We start from the raw sequence: 14735 nt of genomic DNA, 5'->3' as shown, positions 1-14735 counted from the left end.
ACTACGGATACTCTCCCATCTCGTTCGCTAGGCAAATGCGCTCGGAATTCGATGAAATTTTACAGGGACCTTGATGGGACCCTAACCTACCTTGGGGCGAAATTTGGGACCCTAGTTGATTGATTTGGTTGGGTTTTACTCAAACAAGAGAGATTTAGGGCACGGTCAAAATGGGGTGTCTACAACAAGCTACAAATGCTGGTCTCTATTTGCCTTTGCCTATACCACATGCACCATGGGAGGATATATCGATGGATTTTGTCCTTGGATTGCCACGGACACAACGAGGAATGGATTCCATATTTGTGGTCGTTGATAGATTTTCCAAAATGGCACATTTGATACCTTGCCGAAAGACTATGGATGCCTCGCGCATTGCTAGCTTATTTTTCAAAGAAATCTTCAGAATGCATGGAGTACCAAATACCATCACTTCAAACCGAGACACGAAGTTCCTTAGTCACTTTTGGCGTCAATTATGGAAGAGTATTGGGACCACACTGCAGTATAGTACTGTGTTCGACCCTCAAACTAATGGGCAAACCGAAGTTGTAAACCGATCATTGGGAAATTTGTTGAGAACCTTGATTGATGACAATCCCCATTCTTGGAAAGACCGCCTATCACTTGGAGAATTTGCTTACAATAGTTCGGTGAACCGTTCTACATGTTGCAGCCCTTTCTTGATTATCTATGAGCGACAACTCAAGTCAGCACTAGATCTTGCACCTATTCCATTTGCTGAAAACCCCATTGCCCAAGTTGAAGATTTTGTATCTCAAATGAAGCTTATATATAAAGATGTTCATCGTAAGCTGGAAAGTAAATCTGAGACCTAAAAGAAGGCTGTTGATAAGAGGCGTCGTGAAGTCATATTTGAACTCAGAGATTTTGTTTAGGCTTACTTGCCACCGGAACGTCATCCCGTTGGAAGCTACAACAAGCTTACTGATAGAAAACTTGGTCCACTTGAAGTACTTGAACGCATCAATCCCAATGTGTATCATCTCAAGCTTCCTTCCCATATGATACATGATGTGTTTAACGTCCGCCATTTGACACCTTATATGGGAGATTCCACTGATGATGATACCTCGAATTCAGAGACGAATTCTTTCAAATAGGGGGGGAATGATGCAGCCCACACCCATGAGGTTGACAAGTTTGAAGCCCAGATGAACCATCCTAAGCAAGTGAGAAGGTCAGCCGGCATCCAAACCCAACACAAGGCTCATGTCCAACTTGAATCCATTGAGCATAAAGACCACCATGGACATGCCGATCGAGCTGGATTCCCGCATTAATGAGTCTGACCACTTTTTGGAGCCCATTTGTAGACCTCTAGATGGACGAATCAGAGACAATGCTTAACTAGGAAGTTGTAGGTCTTTGAATTATCTTTCCAATGGATATTCATGGTCTTAATTTGGCTCAGTGGTTGAAGAGTTATGGCTATTTTGGTAGACTATATTTGCTAGCTTTGATTAGTTAATGTGTTTAGAGTTCCTAAATTATTAATGATGTATATGAGTCCCTAAACTAGTTAGTGGACTAGTTTGAACGAATTTTCTCATGTATTTCTCTATTTAAAGAGTATCAAACATATGTAATGGAGTTAGTTGAATATTTGAATGAAAATTTGCTTAGTGCATTTTCCCTTGAACCTTGAAGAGTTCTTCCTTGATACCTAGAAGAGTTTCACTCCTTCCTTGAAGAGTAGGAGCTTTCCCCTATTGTTTGCATCCTTGAAGAGTTGCAACCATCAATCTAGAAGAATTGATGTTACCTATCTTCCTTGGCAACCTAGAAGAGTAGCCATTGAAGTTATCTTTCTCTATTTCGCCCCACTCTATTTCCAGAAACCTGTCCATTCGCATTCATCCACTTCCATCACCATTTCGAGCCCTTTCCAGTATTTTCTGAGCACACTTTTGTTAGAAAGTTGTAGATCTTTGAGTCCTTGAAATTTTGGTTTTTGAATCAAGTCATTCCTACCTATATCGAGGGAGATACGCTCATTTTACTGAGCTTGCGTAAATTTGTTTTTCTTGAATCCGAATTCTTGAGCAATTGCGTGTTTGTTTGTCACTCTCCCCATCCTTGAGTAATTGAGTCCAAGAAGCCTAGGAGAGGCTTGCATCAGGATTGAATGTAAAGTTTGTGACTGGTATATAATAAGAAGATAAGCACTAGGATCCACTAAAGGAGGAGAGAAATAGATAGAAAATGTCTCTTGTATATTATTCATGAAAACACTCATAACATGTTTTTTAACAAACTAATAAAATATAAGGAATGTAATGATAAATTTCTTCAAAATCATTACATTTCTACTCTTTCACATATAAATGCCATCAACATTAGGTAGAGACAAATAGAAGGGAGTAATGCTAGGAAAATTGGGGTGCAATTACACGGAAAAAAGAAAATTTTGGTTTGGCCTCTGTCATTGCCATGGCTCCAAACATGCTTTTGAGGATGGCTATTGATACACATAAATTAAAAAAGCTCATCCTCAAAGAAATGGAAGGCATGGAAGGAAGTAGCTTATGGCTTAACGAGGTAAGTTCCTTAGGATTCCTGATAAGGATTTGAATATCGAATTACACCTAAAAAATAGTGTCAAGTGGACATGCTTTCAAACTCCAATTGAAGAGCCTTTGTTTTCATCAAAACACTATCATGCAAATGGAAATGGAAGTGGGAGTGAGGCAAAACAAACTATAAATGGCTTTTGTCTTTTGTTACCTACTGTTTGTTTTTACTTCTCTTATAGTTTGACAGAGAACCCATCGACCTCAAATCTCAAATCTAAAATCTCAAATCTCAAATCTCAATTAATCACCCCACAATGGATTGGATTTGAAAATGTTTTTTCTTATTTTCATGTGGTTAGAGTAGAGTAGAAGGTGGTCCTGTAACATTTTCACCCTTCCTAGAACAGGGTGTTCTTCACCAATCTTTTAAGAGAATAGTTCCAGACTTTATGCTTTCTAAAACAGAACGCCCCTTATTCCTCGTAATTAATTGGTTTGTGTGTGACGAATTCAATAATGGAAAAAATCAGGGGGCCACCAAGACTGAATGTGAAGAAACACATTCATCAATTTCAAAGGAGAAAAAGATAGGAGAGAGGGTTTCTCCTCAAATTTGAGAAGCTCATCGTCATGGTAGGAAGCTCAAGGCTTCTCATCAAATTTCAGAAAATCCATGGCTATCTCACTCTACACAGACTTGGAGAGAGGGTTTCTCCAAGACTGAATGTGAAGAGGGTTTCTCCAAGACTGAATGTGAAGAACAAAGCCTTCTTCCACAAACTTATCTATAATTTCCAACATGGTTCATAGCTACCATGATTTAATTAATTGCCTAGTAATCATCATCCATAAATCTCCCATAGGATCAAAAGATCCTTTGTGATGTTATTTTTAATTCATGATGGAATGATCAATGTATTGCAATGGAAACCTTCACACTCAAGATTTGATAATAATTTTTTATTAATAGCTGGAGAAAATATAGATATGAGAAAAAAGTACTACCTGCGGCACCACAATCCACATCGCATCTAATATAACATTAACTTACAAACACATAGAAGAAACTACATGTAAGATAGTAATCTTTGTCCAGTAGGAAACAAAAGCGGATGTAGCAGTGAATTTCATCATTCTCTATGGATCCTAGCACCAAGATATATGTTTCTAATTGAACACATTTCCTTTACAATGCCTCCCATCTCCATTCGTTCTCTCGGAGATTCTGCAGAACACACCACTCCAATCCTCACTAAAGATACCAAACACTCTTGCAAACGGCATACCTTATCATTGTAATTCTCAGCAGCGTTTGTAGCTCTTTCTTCATCATCATCTAAAAGAATTAACGGATCCAGAATCTCCATCACTCGATCAGGCAAAGACAACTGGACAAATTTGTGAAGACTTAGGCCATCCTTAAACATGTCATCTGTGGGGCACTTTCCAGTGAATATCTCCAATAAAAGAATCCCATAGCTATACACATCTCCGGTTGTGGACACATGACCACCTGCCCCATATTCTACAATTCCACACATCTTTTACACTTTTTGTTGTGATAAAGGATATAAGATAATAGTTAGAAACTAAAAGTAAATATGAGGTTTGATTTTGAAAAAAAGGTGAAAATTTTATCAAAGAGATGATAGCTAATTGAATGATCTCTTCACATTTAGAAACCTAAGTTGCATGGAAAGAGTCTATAATTTTTAGAGAAACACATAAGAAACGATTTTGCACATTGAAAGAAAACATAGAAGTTATGTCCTATGTTGGATTAGTATAGGTACAAGTGTCAGAATCTGACGTGGGTATCTAATGTCAGATTAGTATAGGTACGAGTGTCAGAATCTGACGTGGGTATCTAATGTCAGATTCAGTAAACATAAAAAAGAATGATCTATAGATCGCCAGAATATTTTAATCAATTCTCAAATTTTATTTTTTCACATAATAATATTATATTAACTAGTAATAAATTTAAATTTTAATAAGTTAAGTAGATATAATGTTTTATTTCTTTTTAAGAAAATTATTAATAGGATGGGTAAAATTCAAAATGTGCGATAATTATAAAGTTGTCGTAGTAGCATCTAGAAAAAAACAGAAAACAGATAAAAGAGATCTAGGACTGTCTTAGAGACTCATGCAATTTGAGACATGTCCCACTCGGGTACTTTACCCATTTAGAAGAATCCATATGACATGGGTTTTGGCCAATCAAGTCATGTAACTGATGAATAGCATTCCCCTATGTAATCCTCAAAACTGCTAGCCAATTTTAGACCATGATAATTTCTAAACGTGAATTTTTCATCTGAAACCAACCAGTGGCTATACATGCAAAAGCACTACAAAAGTAGATCAAATTAAACTTCATACTACTTATAAGGTAAAAAATTAGTAGAAGTAGAAGGAAAGTGAAATGATCTCATTTTCTAAGTACAAACAAAAAATTGTTTCAAATATCATCTTTAATTTCACTTTCATGTTGACTTGTGAGAGGCAACTTAAAAGGCAATTGTTGAAAAATCAATTAAACACAAGGAGTAGAATGAATAGGGCAAGCCAACCAAACGTGTCTCGAAAAGGGAAATGGCATAATTTTACCTTCCTTTCCAAGGGAAACACTATTTCAGTAACAACGTTAATCCAAAAGTCTCGTATTTATTATTAGTAATTATTAGAAACGTCCTTGACTTATATTTATCAAAAACCTTAAATTTAGAATAATTGGCAAAAGGAATTTAGGATAGTTACCAAAAGGCTACAATTATCCGCATTATCCGCATGACCATGTTTCATAATGAGGGAGACTCACACTATTTTACACTTTTTAATGAGCTACTGAGAGTTTTTTTTTGGAATTGTAACAACTTTTGATAGCTAGTTAAACAATAAAAACAAGGTGAGTTTGACCCATTAAAGGATGATCGTGCGGATATAAGTAGCCTTACTAAAATCACTGATCAATTGCCTAAATTTACTTTATATAATTATTCTACCTATTCCTCCCTCCTTTGTCTTCCGAGGATTGCCAAAACTTCCTTGGATTAGACACATGCACTGCCTCCATGAAGAGTGGTGCATTTTGAGAAACATGTGAGGGATAAGCCAATCCTAGAAGGAATGAGGTAATCCACCACTTATTACTCTAGGATCGCCACATAGGGATTATGGGCCCTAAGTGGGGCTGCAAATTAATCGAGCCGGATCACGAACATGTTTGGGTTCGGCTCATTAAAAGCTCGGCTCGAGCTCATTTGTTTACTAAACGAGCCGAACCCGACCCCAAAAATTAGGCTCGTCAAATAAACGAGCCGAACTCGAGCTTTGTATAGTTCTGCTTGGACAAGCTTGTGAACTTTTTAGGCTCGCTTCATAAAGCCGAGCCGAACTTTAAAGCTCGGATTATGTTCGTTATATATATATATATATATATATATATATATATATATATATATATATATATATAAATTAATGGTAATTATTTGATGTGTTTACTAAACGAGCAGAACCCGAACCCAACCAAGCTCGAGCCTAGCTTGGCTCGGCTCGTTCGTTTACTAAATTAAACGAGACAAGCTCGTGCTTTGTTGAATTTTGGCGAGCCGAACACGAGCCCAAAAAAAAAAAGCTCGTCACGAACACGAGCCGAGCCTCAAACTAAGCGAGCTAAGGACGAACACCCCAATGTTCGGCTCGGCTCGTTTGCAGCCCTAGATCTAAGTCCCAGACATGACTTTGTCTAGAACCATCTAACCAGTGTAGGAAAGTGTTGCTTGTCATGTGGTCAAGCTCTTTTGGAGAACCTAATTCATTTTTTTCCAAACCACTGTTCTTTAAAAAAAATCACCAAAAGTTGAAATGATTAACGAGGGATTAATAGAAACAACTATTTACTAGAAAGAAAGCAAGGATTCTGAGTGTGGGAACCATCCTCCACTGAGGTCTAGAGGGAAGTGTAGGTCATACGCCACACAAAGAGGTTTCAACATAAGCTTTTTTGTTAACCACATTAAAGACCCAAAAAAATATAAGGCAATAAAAATTAAACTTATAATCAATCAATTTATAATATGACAATGCTACTATTTTACGTAACACAGATTAGTTCATATTAAATGTAACACTATGGAGTTGCTCATCTAAAAGAATAGGCCATGCTTTACAAAGGGTACGATATGTTAAAAAATATTGTAGACAATTAATAGTGATATTAGTAATTACCCAAATCTTAGGGTTATTTTTTATTGAGAAACATTAGTCATGGAATTTTTGGAAATTTATTTACAAAATTTCTCATAATTTTCTAATAATATTAGATATTTTATTGAATAATTGAATAATTACTTCTCCGAATTTTTCCCAAATTATAAATTTTTAAACATTTACATGATCGGCATTTTCTACACGACTATTTTGCATATAGAACTCGTGGGCATAGGTACAAAAAAGGCCGCCTATTATTCGAATGACATGTACAAGACTACTTTATGTAAAATAACATTCTTATATACTCTATCAATAAATATAGAAATGGTTTCAAGTAATTTTTTTGGTTCAAGGGTGCTAATTTAGCCTTTGTTGCAGTACATTATAAACCTAATAAGTGAGAAATATTTTATAAAACTCATTGAGAATAGACCAGATGACGAAAATTGATAAAATTATTACCTGGAGCAATGTACCCAATAGTTCCCTTTAATCCAGTTGTGCTGCTTTGGTCTTCTGATGAGCTCTGAATGATTCTTGGATAAAACTTGGCTAACCCAAAATCACCCACATGAGCATTCATGTCTTCATCCAAAAAAATGTTGCTTGGCTTTAGATCACAATGAGCAATCGGTGTATGGCAATGATGGTGAAGATAATCCAGCGCATAAGCTATGTCAATTGCTATGTTTAGTCTCTTAATGAAGTTTAAACTTCCTAATTGATGTTGCCCATCTAATTTTGAATGCAACCACTTCTCTAGACTCCCATTTGGCATGAACTCAAGCACGAGAGCTTTGAAATCATTACCTCCAAAATCGATGCTTGAACAAGAAGTTATGATCTTCACAAGATTTCGATGCCGAATGTTTCTCAATGCGTTGCATTCAGCTATGAAACTCTTTGAAGCCCCCCTTAAGTGAAGGTTGAGCACTTTGACAGCAACAACATTTTCAATGCGACTGAGGATTCCTTTATACACTGATCCATAACTTCCCTTGCCTATCAAATTGGCTAAAGAGAACCCATCTGTTGCCTTAAAGAGCTCTGCATAAGAAACCTTAAAATGTCGGCCGTCCATAGAAGATAGGGAAGATGGTTTCTTCCTTAACTTTCTTATCCAGTAAAGTGAAGCAGGGACACACAATAAGAAAATCAAACATGCAACCGCACTTGCTACTAGGATGATTACTCTAGAAACATGGGCTTTTCCTCGTCTGACATTAGCTAGGACTGGGCATGTAGGCAACTTTAATTCTGGGATACCACCACAAAGATTAGCATTTCCCACGACTGAAATTGCACTGGCATTTCCAAAGACCCCTTGTTTTGGAACTTCACCCTCAAAATTATTGAGAGACAAGTTTAGATACCGTAGAAACTGAAACCCCTCTAGATATTTTGGAATCTTCCCTGAGAAGTTATTGAACGAAAGATCAAGGACTTCAATGGATGTTAATGTAGTAAAAACTGACGAAACATCTCCTCGGAAGGTGTTACCCTGCATATAAAGTTCTCGCATGCTCTTACAATGTGCAAGGGAGCTTGGGATTTCACGTGACAATTTGTTATGAGAAACATCCAATCGCTCTAAATTTTTCAAGTTACCCACTTCTGATGGGAGGGAACCAGTAAAAAAATTTTGAGACAAATCGAGTTGTATTGATAGCGAAGAAAGGCCAATAATTTGTTTTGGTATCGTACCACGAAGGTTATTTTGAAAAAGCGTCAATTCTAAAAGTTTTGTACAGTTTGCAAGACTTGGAGGTATGCTTCCTTGCAGGTTGTTAACTGATAAATCGAGGTCGCTCAATTGAGTAATATTTCCAATATTGTATGGGATTTTCCCGGACAAACGATTTTCTCCCAAGTATAGCCTTTGTAAGTTCTGGGGCATCCCAATTGAAGTGGGAATAGAACCCGTGATGAAGGTTTGATATATACCCAAATTTTGTAAGTTGATGAGCTTGCCGATCTGACTAGGGATGTTTCCAGAAATTTGGTTTTGTCCTATTGTCAACCAATAAAGGTGAGTTGAGAGATTGGCTATGGAGTTGGGAAATAGGCCAACAAAATGATTCCTCTGTATGGACAACTCATGTAGATTACTACAGTTGGTCAAAGAAGTAATAAATTTCAAGTCGTCAGCTCTACCAAGGCCTAGGTAATTATAGCTCAAGTCAAATATTAGCAGATTCTCTGCCCATCCAATATTTTCAGGCACCGGTCCACTAAACTGGTTATCTCCCATTGTAAGCCATTCAAGACTTGAACAATTGAATAATGAATTTGGAATGTGTCCGGTAAATTGATTGCCTCCTAAAAGTAGATATTTGAGTTTAGGAAGAGAGAATCCTATGTTGGTTGGAATGGTTCCGTGTAACTGGTTTACTGCCACGACAAAGACCTCAAGAAACGAGAGATTATTATAAAAAGAGGAAGGAACCGTACCAGATAATAAATTTGAAGAAAGGGTGATCTGTTTCAAGTTATTAATTCGGGCCAGGTCATCTGGGATGCGTCCCACCAAACTATTTCCACGTAAATCGAGATAGATGAGAGATGAAACGTTCCCTAGTTGAGGTGGAATGCTCCCTGTAAGATTATTATGACGAAGAAACAACATGGATAGCTTCGGTAGAGTGCTAAGTTGGATGGGAATTTTCCCTATCAACTCATTGAAACTCAAATGGATGACTCTGAGGTCCCTACAGTGCGTGAGATTGGATGGAATTTCCCCTCCCAAGGAATTATGGCTCATATTAAGATGTTGCAGTCTAAATAGACGGCCAATATCTTGGGATATTTGGCCAATGAAGCTGTTTTCTTGGAGGTGGATTTCCCTAAGGAAGGTGAGGTTGGATATGGCAGGAGATAGAGTACCCACCAAGGTCTGCCCACTACGCAAGTTATGCCCACTAAGGTTCAATACAGTGACCCGTTGATGCCTCCGACCGCACGTGACTCCATTCCAGTGGCAGAAATGGAGAGTATGGTTCCATGATGATAAGGCTCCAAGAGGATCACTTGTTATCCCCTCCTTAAAAGCGAGCAGAGCCATTCGATCGGTTTCATTTCCAAGTAAGGTGGTGGTGGTTGCAGAATTTGAATGTACTACGTTCATGGCAAAGAAGAGATTTAGAGAGAAGATAAATGACCAAAGCTCCATCCTCATTGAAGCTCTTCTTCTGCTGAACAAATACAAGATTTTTTCTTGTCTCCAAATTTTATTTCATCTCACTAGACCCTTATATAGAAAGAAATGATGGTGCATTTACTGCCAATTTCATTTTATCTTTCTTTTTTTTCTTAACTCGAGTAATTTTGGTCTTGTGGAATTCGGGCTCCTAATTTCCATTTTGGTCTACGATTTTGTTTTTTTCCCTTCCATGTGTCCACTCCTAATTTCCAAGTATTGATTTTTTTTCCCTTCGAAGTGGTCCACAAAAGGCTCACCTTACAAAGAAAATTTTAAGTGAAATTTCAAATGGCCATTGATTTTTTTTCCAAAAGTCGACTGAAATTTTGAGAACTCTCAATGCGGGCGTTGAATTTAAGCCGTTCTCATGATCTGTACTCATACTCAAGAAAATCTTGACGTATTCCAGAGAAAATCTCTCCCTATTCTAGAAAATCTCCCCGTTCATTATCAAACGCATAAACCCAATTACCCAAACCTTCTCTCTCAAATCTACTTAGCAAATCTACTTAGCACCCAATTTCGGACGTGGAAATTCCCATACTTGCTTCCTATTATTGTTTTTTTTCTAAAATCTTAGAACGTTTCTTATTCTACTATCCCTTACCAATTCCAATCATATGTTTCCAATTTTAATGCACCAATTATTTTACTTCTAATTCGGGCAATGAAATATGTAAATCACATATCTCTTCACATTACTGTTTTGAAATCATCCAACCTTAACATACACCAATGATTTTCAAAAAGCTGTAGAAAACTTCCTTCCCTTCTATTGAATTTGATTTCCAGCAGATGTTTTATATAGCAGCAAGTTTAGAATTATATAAATTCCAAATATATGGATAGTTAATGTGTGGCTTTGTGTTGGAGAAACAATATGAGATTAAGCCATTAGATTAGCCAAGAAACATCACATTTCAGTTAATGAAATGTTTTTTGCTTCCTTCATGGATATATTTGGATGTTTCCTCACTATTCTTCATATTGCTCATTTTATCCTACGGCTTTTGACATTTGATATTGCATTCAAACCAGTTCAGTGGGACATGAAAAAGAGATTTCATGATTCAGCGGGACATAAAAAAGGAAATTGTGTGATTCTGGGGATGGGTGAATTGGACTATCCATAGCTGATAGAATTTTACTGTCCACAGATGAATCTTAGCATCACTGCTCCTGAATAGTTGCGAACAACAATAAATTTTGGACAAATATAACATGTAACTTCTTCGGGAGGTAATTTTACTTCTCTTTTCCTTGAAATTATTTATCCTGCATGTATTTAACGTTTTCCTTTCCCATCTCTTTGATTACTGCTATATTTCATAGGTTTGTCTATCGTGTGCCAATGGTATTTCTGTTTCATGTTATTTTACCCATGAAAAATGATCTCTTTCGTGTTTATTGTAACTGCAGCTTCTATTTACAAAGGATTAAGCAAATAAAATCTTTATAAATAGTGTTGTGTGGGAGGGACAAGGCAACTGACTGTTAGGAAAAAACCCTTTCCCGCTTTGATCGAACCTATGAGAAAACGATTGAACACAAACAATGGAAATATACTAACTACAAAAAATGTCAACAAACAACCACAATCAACACAAGAGAATTTTTACGTGGAAAACTCCTTCAACGTGAAGGATAAAAACCACGGGATCACCTTTCTCTGAGTCCACCCAAATCTCCACTATAATACTTTAGGTACAAAACCTAATTCTCAACATCATCAATGGGATAAACATCCCTCATTCCAACAACAATGGAATCCACAAATATGAGTGAAGATAGAGCAACAATATCAACTCCAAACAAGAAGAAAAAAGGTGACGAAAATGGTGAAGATCTCACCCAAAATCTGCTATCCATAAACGACCCAAAAACCTGATTTAGAGAATTCTAAATCACAATCCAACCGTTCAGAATGTAGATCAAGATGTCACGAACCTGCTGTCCAAAAAGCAGCTCAATCGGACTACGGATCGACCTCCGATCGTCGGTTTGTCACTGCTGCGCAGAAACCCTATTTCCTGCGAATTTCTCCTCTTTTTTCTTCTATTTTGTGTTGTTCTCTCTAGTTGCCAAAGTTAGAGCTACACTTAGAGATATGCTTTAGGTATAGAAAGACCATATTGTCCCTCTAGTTAAAATAAATTCCAAATAAGCCCTTATTGGGCTGGACTTAAACCCAACAAATCTGCCCCTCCAGCCCAATGAGGGAGATTCCAACAATGACTCCTCAAGTGAAATTCATGCCGGCAAGATGCCGGCAAAAATCAAACTTCTCTCTCGGAAGTGCCTTTGTCATCATATCTGAACCATTGGCTTCGGTATGTACTTTCTGTAGTTCCAACTCTTTGGACTCTAAGATGTCTCGTATCCAATGATACCTTACAACAATATGTTTCGACCTCGCATGAAAAGTGGAATTTTTCGCGAGGTGGATAGCACTTTGACTATCACAACGTAGCACATACCTTTCTTGAGTGAGACCAAGTTCTTCTGTAAGCCCTTTCATCCAAAGCAACTCCTTGCAAGCTTCAGTTGCTGCGATAAATTCTGCCTCTGTTGTAGACAATGCAATACATTTATGCAATCTTGACTGCCAAGCCACAGCTCCCCCTGCAAAATTGACCAAATAGCCTGAAGTAGATTTTCTAGTGTCAACATCCCCTGCCATGTCTGAATCAGTATATCCAACAACAATCGGCTGCTCATTTCCAAATGAAAGTTTCAAACTAGAAGTGCCTCAGAGATATCGTAGGATCCCCTTCACTGCATTCCAATGCTCTCTTCCTGGATTTGAAGTAAACCGATTAACTACTCCAACCGCATGAGCTATGTCTGGCCTTATGCAAACCATTGCATACATCAAACTACCCACGGCGGATGCATAAGGAACTCTTTCCATGTCTTTCACCTCTTTCTCAGTCGATGGACATTGTTTTCTACTAAGCTTGAAGTGTGTAGCAAGAGGCGTGCTCACCACTTTAGCTTTATCCATTTTGAACCTTTGAAGCACTTTCTATATGTACTTCTCTTGAGACAACCATAACCTCTTGGCCTTTCTGTCACGACTGATCTTCATACCAAGAATTTGCTTAGCTGGCCCCAAGTCTTTCATTGAAAATGACTTACTCAAATCTCGCTTCAACTTTTCAATCCTTGAAGCATTCTGGCCAACTATAAGCATGTCATCCACATAGAGCAGTAAAATGATGAAGTCATTTTCTGAGAACTTCTTCACAAAGACACAATGATCGTAAGTTGTCTTCTTATAGGCTTGCTCCCCCATAAAAGACTCAAAATTTTTGTACCATTGTCTCGGCGCTTGCTTCAACCCATATAAGCTCTTCTTTAGCTTGCAAACATAGTTCTCTTTACTTTTCACTTTGAGACCATTTGGCTGCTCCATGTATATATCTTCCTCCAAATCACCATGAAGGAAAGCGGTCTTCACATCCATTTGCTCAACCTTAAGATCAAGACTAGCTGCCAAACCCAAGACAACCCGGATTGAAGACATTTTCACAACGGGCGAGAAGATCTCATCATAGTCAATTCCCTTTTTCTGACTGAAACCCTTAACGACCAGCCTAGCTTTGTATCGAGGATGTGAAGAATTCCCATCATCCTTCAACCTATAAATCCATCGATTCTTCAAAGCTCTTTTGCCCCTAGGCAATGTCACCAACTCAAAGGTGCGATTGTCATGCAACGATTTCAACTCATCTTGCATCGCATCAACCCATTCTTTCTTGTTCGCATACTCCATTGCTTCTTCAAACCTTTCAGGCTCACCTGCATCTGTTAGTAGCACATACTCCTCAGGAGAGTATCTAATGGATGGATGGCGGTCTCTGGTAGACCTCCTCAAACCAGTAGCTGGTGGAACTGTAGGTGCATGCTGCTGAACATCAACAACACCATCTGCCTGAGCATTACTGTCATCTGCACTCTGCTGGTCATTCTGAGTTTGATCCTGAACCTGATATGGAATCTGATCATGAACATCATACTGAGTATCGACATCATCCTGACCTTGCAACTGCGTCTGCAACTCAATGGATGGGGCTGAGTCAACATCAACCCACATATCAGAATCTCTGGATACTATCTTCTCTATCTTCTCAATATCCATTATGGTCTGATTCTCAACAAAAACAACATCTCGACTCCTCTCAATTTTCTTCTCAACTGGATCGTAAAGTCTGTAGCCGAACTCATCAAAACCATAACCAAGAAAGATGCATTGTCGCATCTTGATGTCCAACTTGAACCTCTCATCCCTCGGAACATGGACAAATGCTTTGCAACCAAATACTCTTAGATGGTTATAAGAGACATCCTTGCCAAACCAAACTCTATCAGGTACATCACCATCTAAAGCAACAGTGGGGGATAAATTAATAACATGTGCCACTGTACTTAAAGCCTCACCCCAAAAGGATTTTGGTAATTTAGCATCTGAAATCAGACATCTGACTCTCTCAACCAATGTTCTGTTCATTCTTTCTGCTATGCCATTCAATTGAGGTGTTTTAGGAGGTGTCTTCTGATGTCGAAAACCCTGCTGTCTGCAGTACTCATCAAATGGTCCGATGTACTCACCACCATTGTCTGACCGGATGCATTTCAACTTCTTTCCTGTCTGTCTCTCTATTGAAGTCTGAAACTGCATGAATACATCTAAAACTTGGTCCTTCGTTTGTAAGGCATAAACCCAAAGTTTCCTGGAATGGTCATCAATGAAGGTAACAAAGTAAGCAGCACTACCAAGT

The 14735-nt window shown here is 38.0% G+C and overlaps 1 protein-coding gene across 1 annotated transcript; it reads right to left on the bottom strand.

Moving 5' to 3' along the window:
- Positions 1-3723: 3723 nt before the first annotated feature.
- LOC143859442 (receptor kinase-like protein Xa21) lies at positions 3724-9930 on the bottom strand. Its single transcript, XM_077370150.1, has 3 exons — positions 7218-9930; positions 3824-4062; positions 3724-3762 (listed from the first exon to the last, which is right to left on the bottom strand). Exons 1-3 carry the CDS (start codon positions 9928-9930, stop codon positions 3724-3726), a joined length of 2991 nt encoding a protein of 996 aa, XP_077226265.1.
- Between the last annotated feature and the right edge of the window lie 4805 nt (positions 9931-14735).

Source organism: Tasmannia lanceolata, unplaced genomic scaffold, assembly GCF_043159265.1.
Source record: "Tasmannia lanceolata isolate RefF3 unplaced genomic scaffold, GAP_Taslan_0.1 ptg000029l, whole genome shotgun sequence".
NCBI lineage: Eukaryota > Viridiplantae > Streptophyta > Magnoliopsida > Canellales > Winteraceae > Tasmannia > Tasmannia lanceolata.
This window is presented reverse-complemented; position numbering and strand designations above follow the sequence as displayed.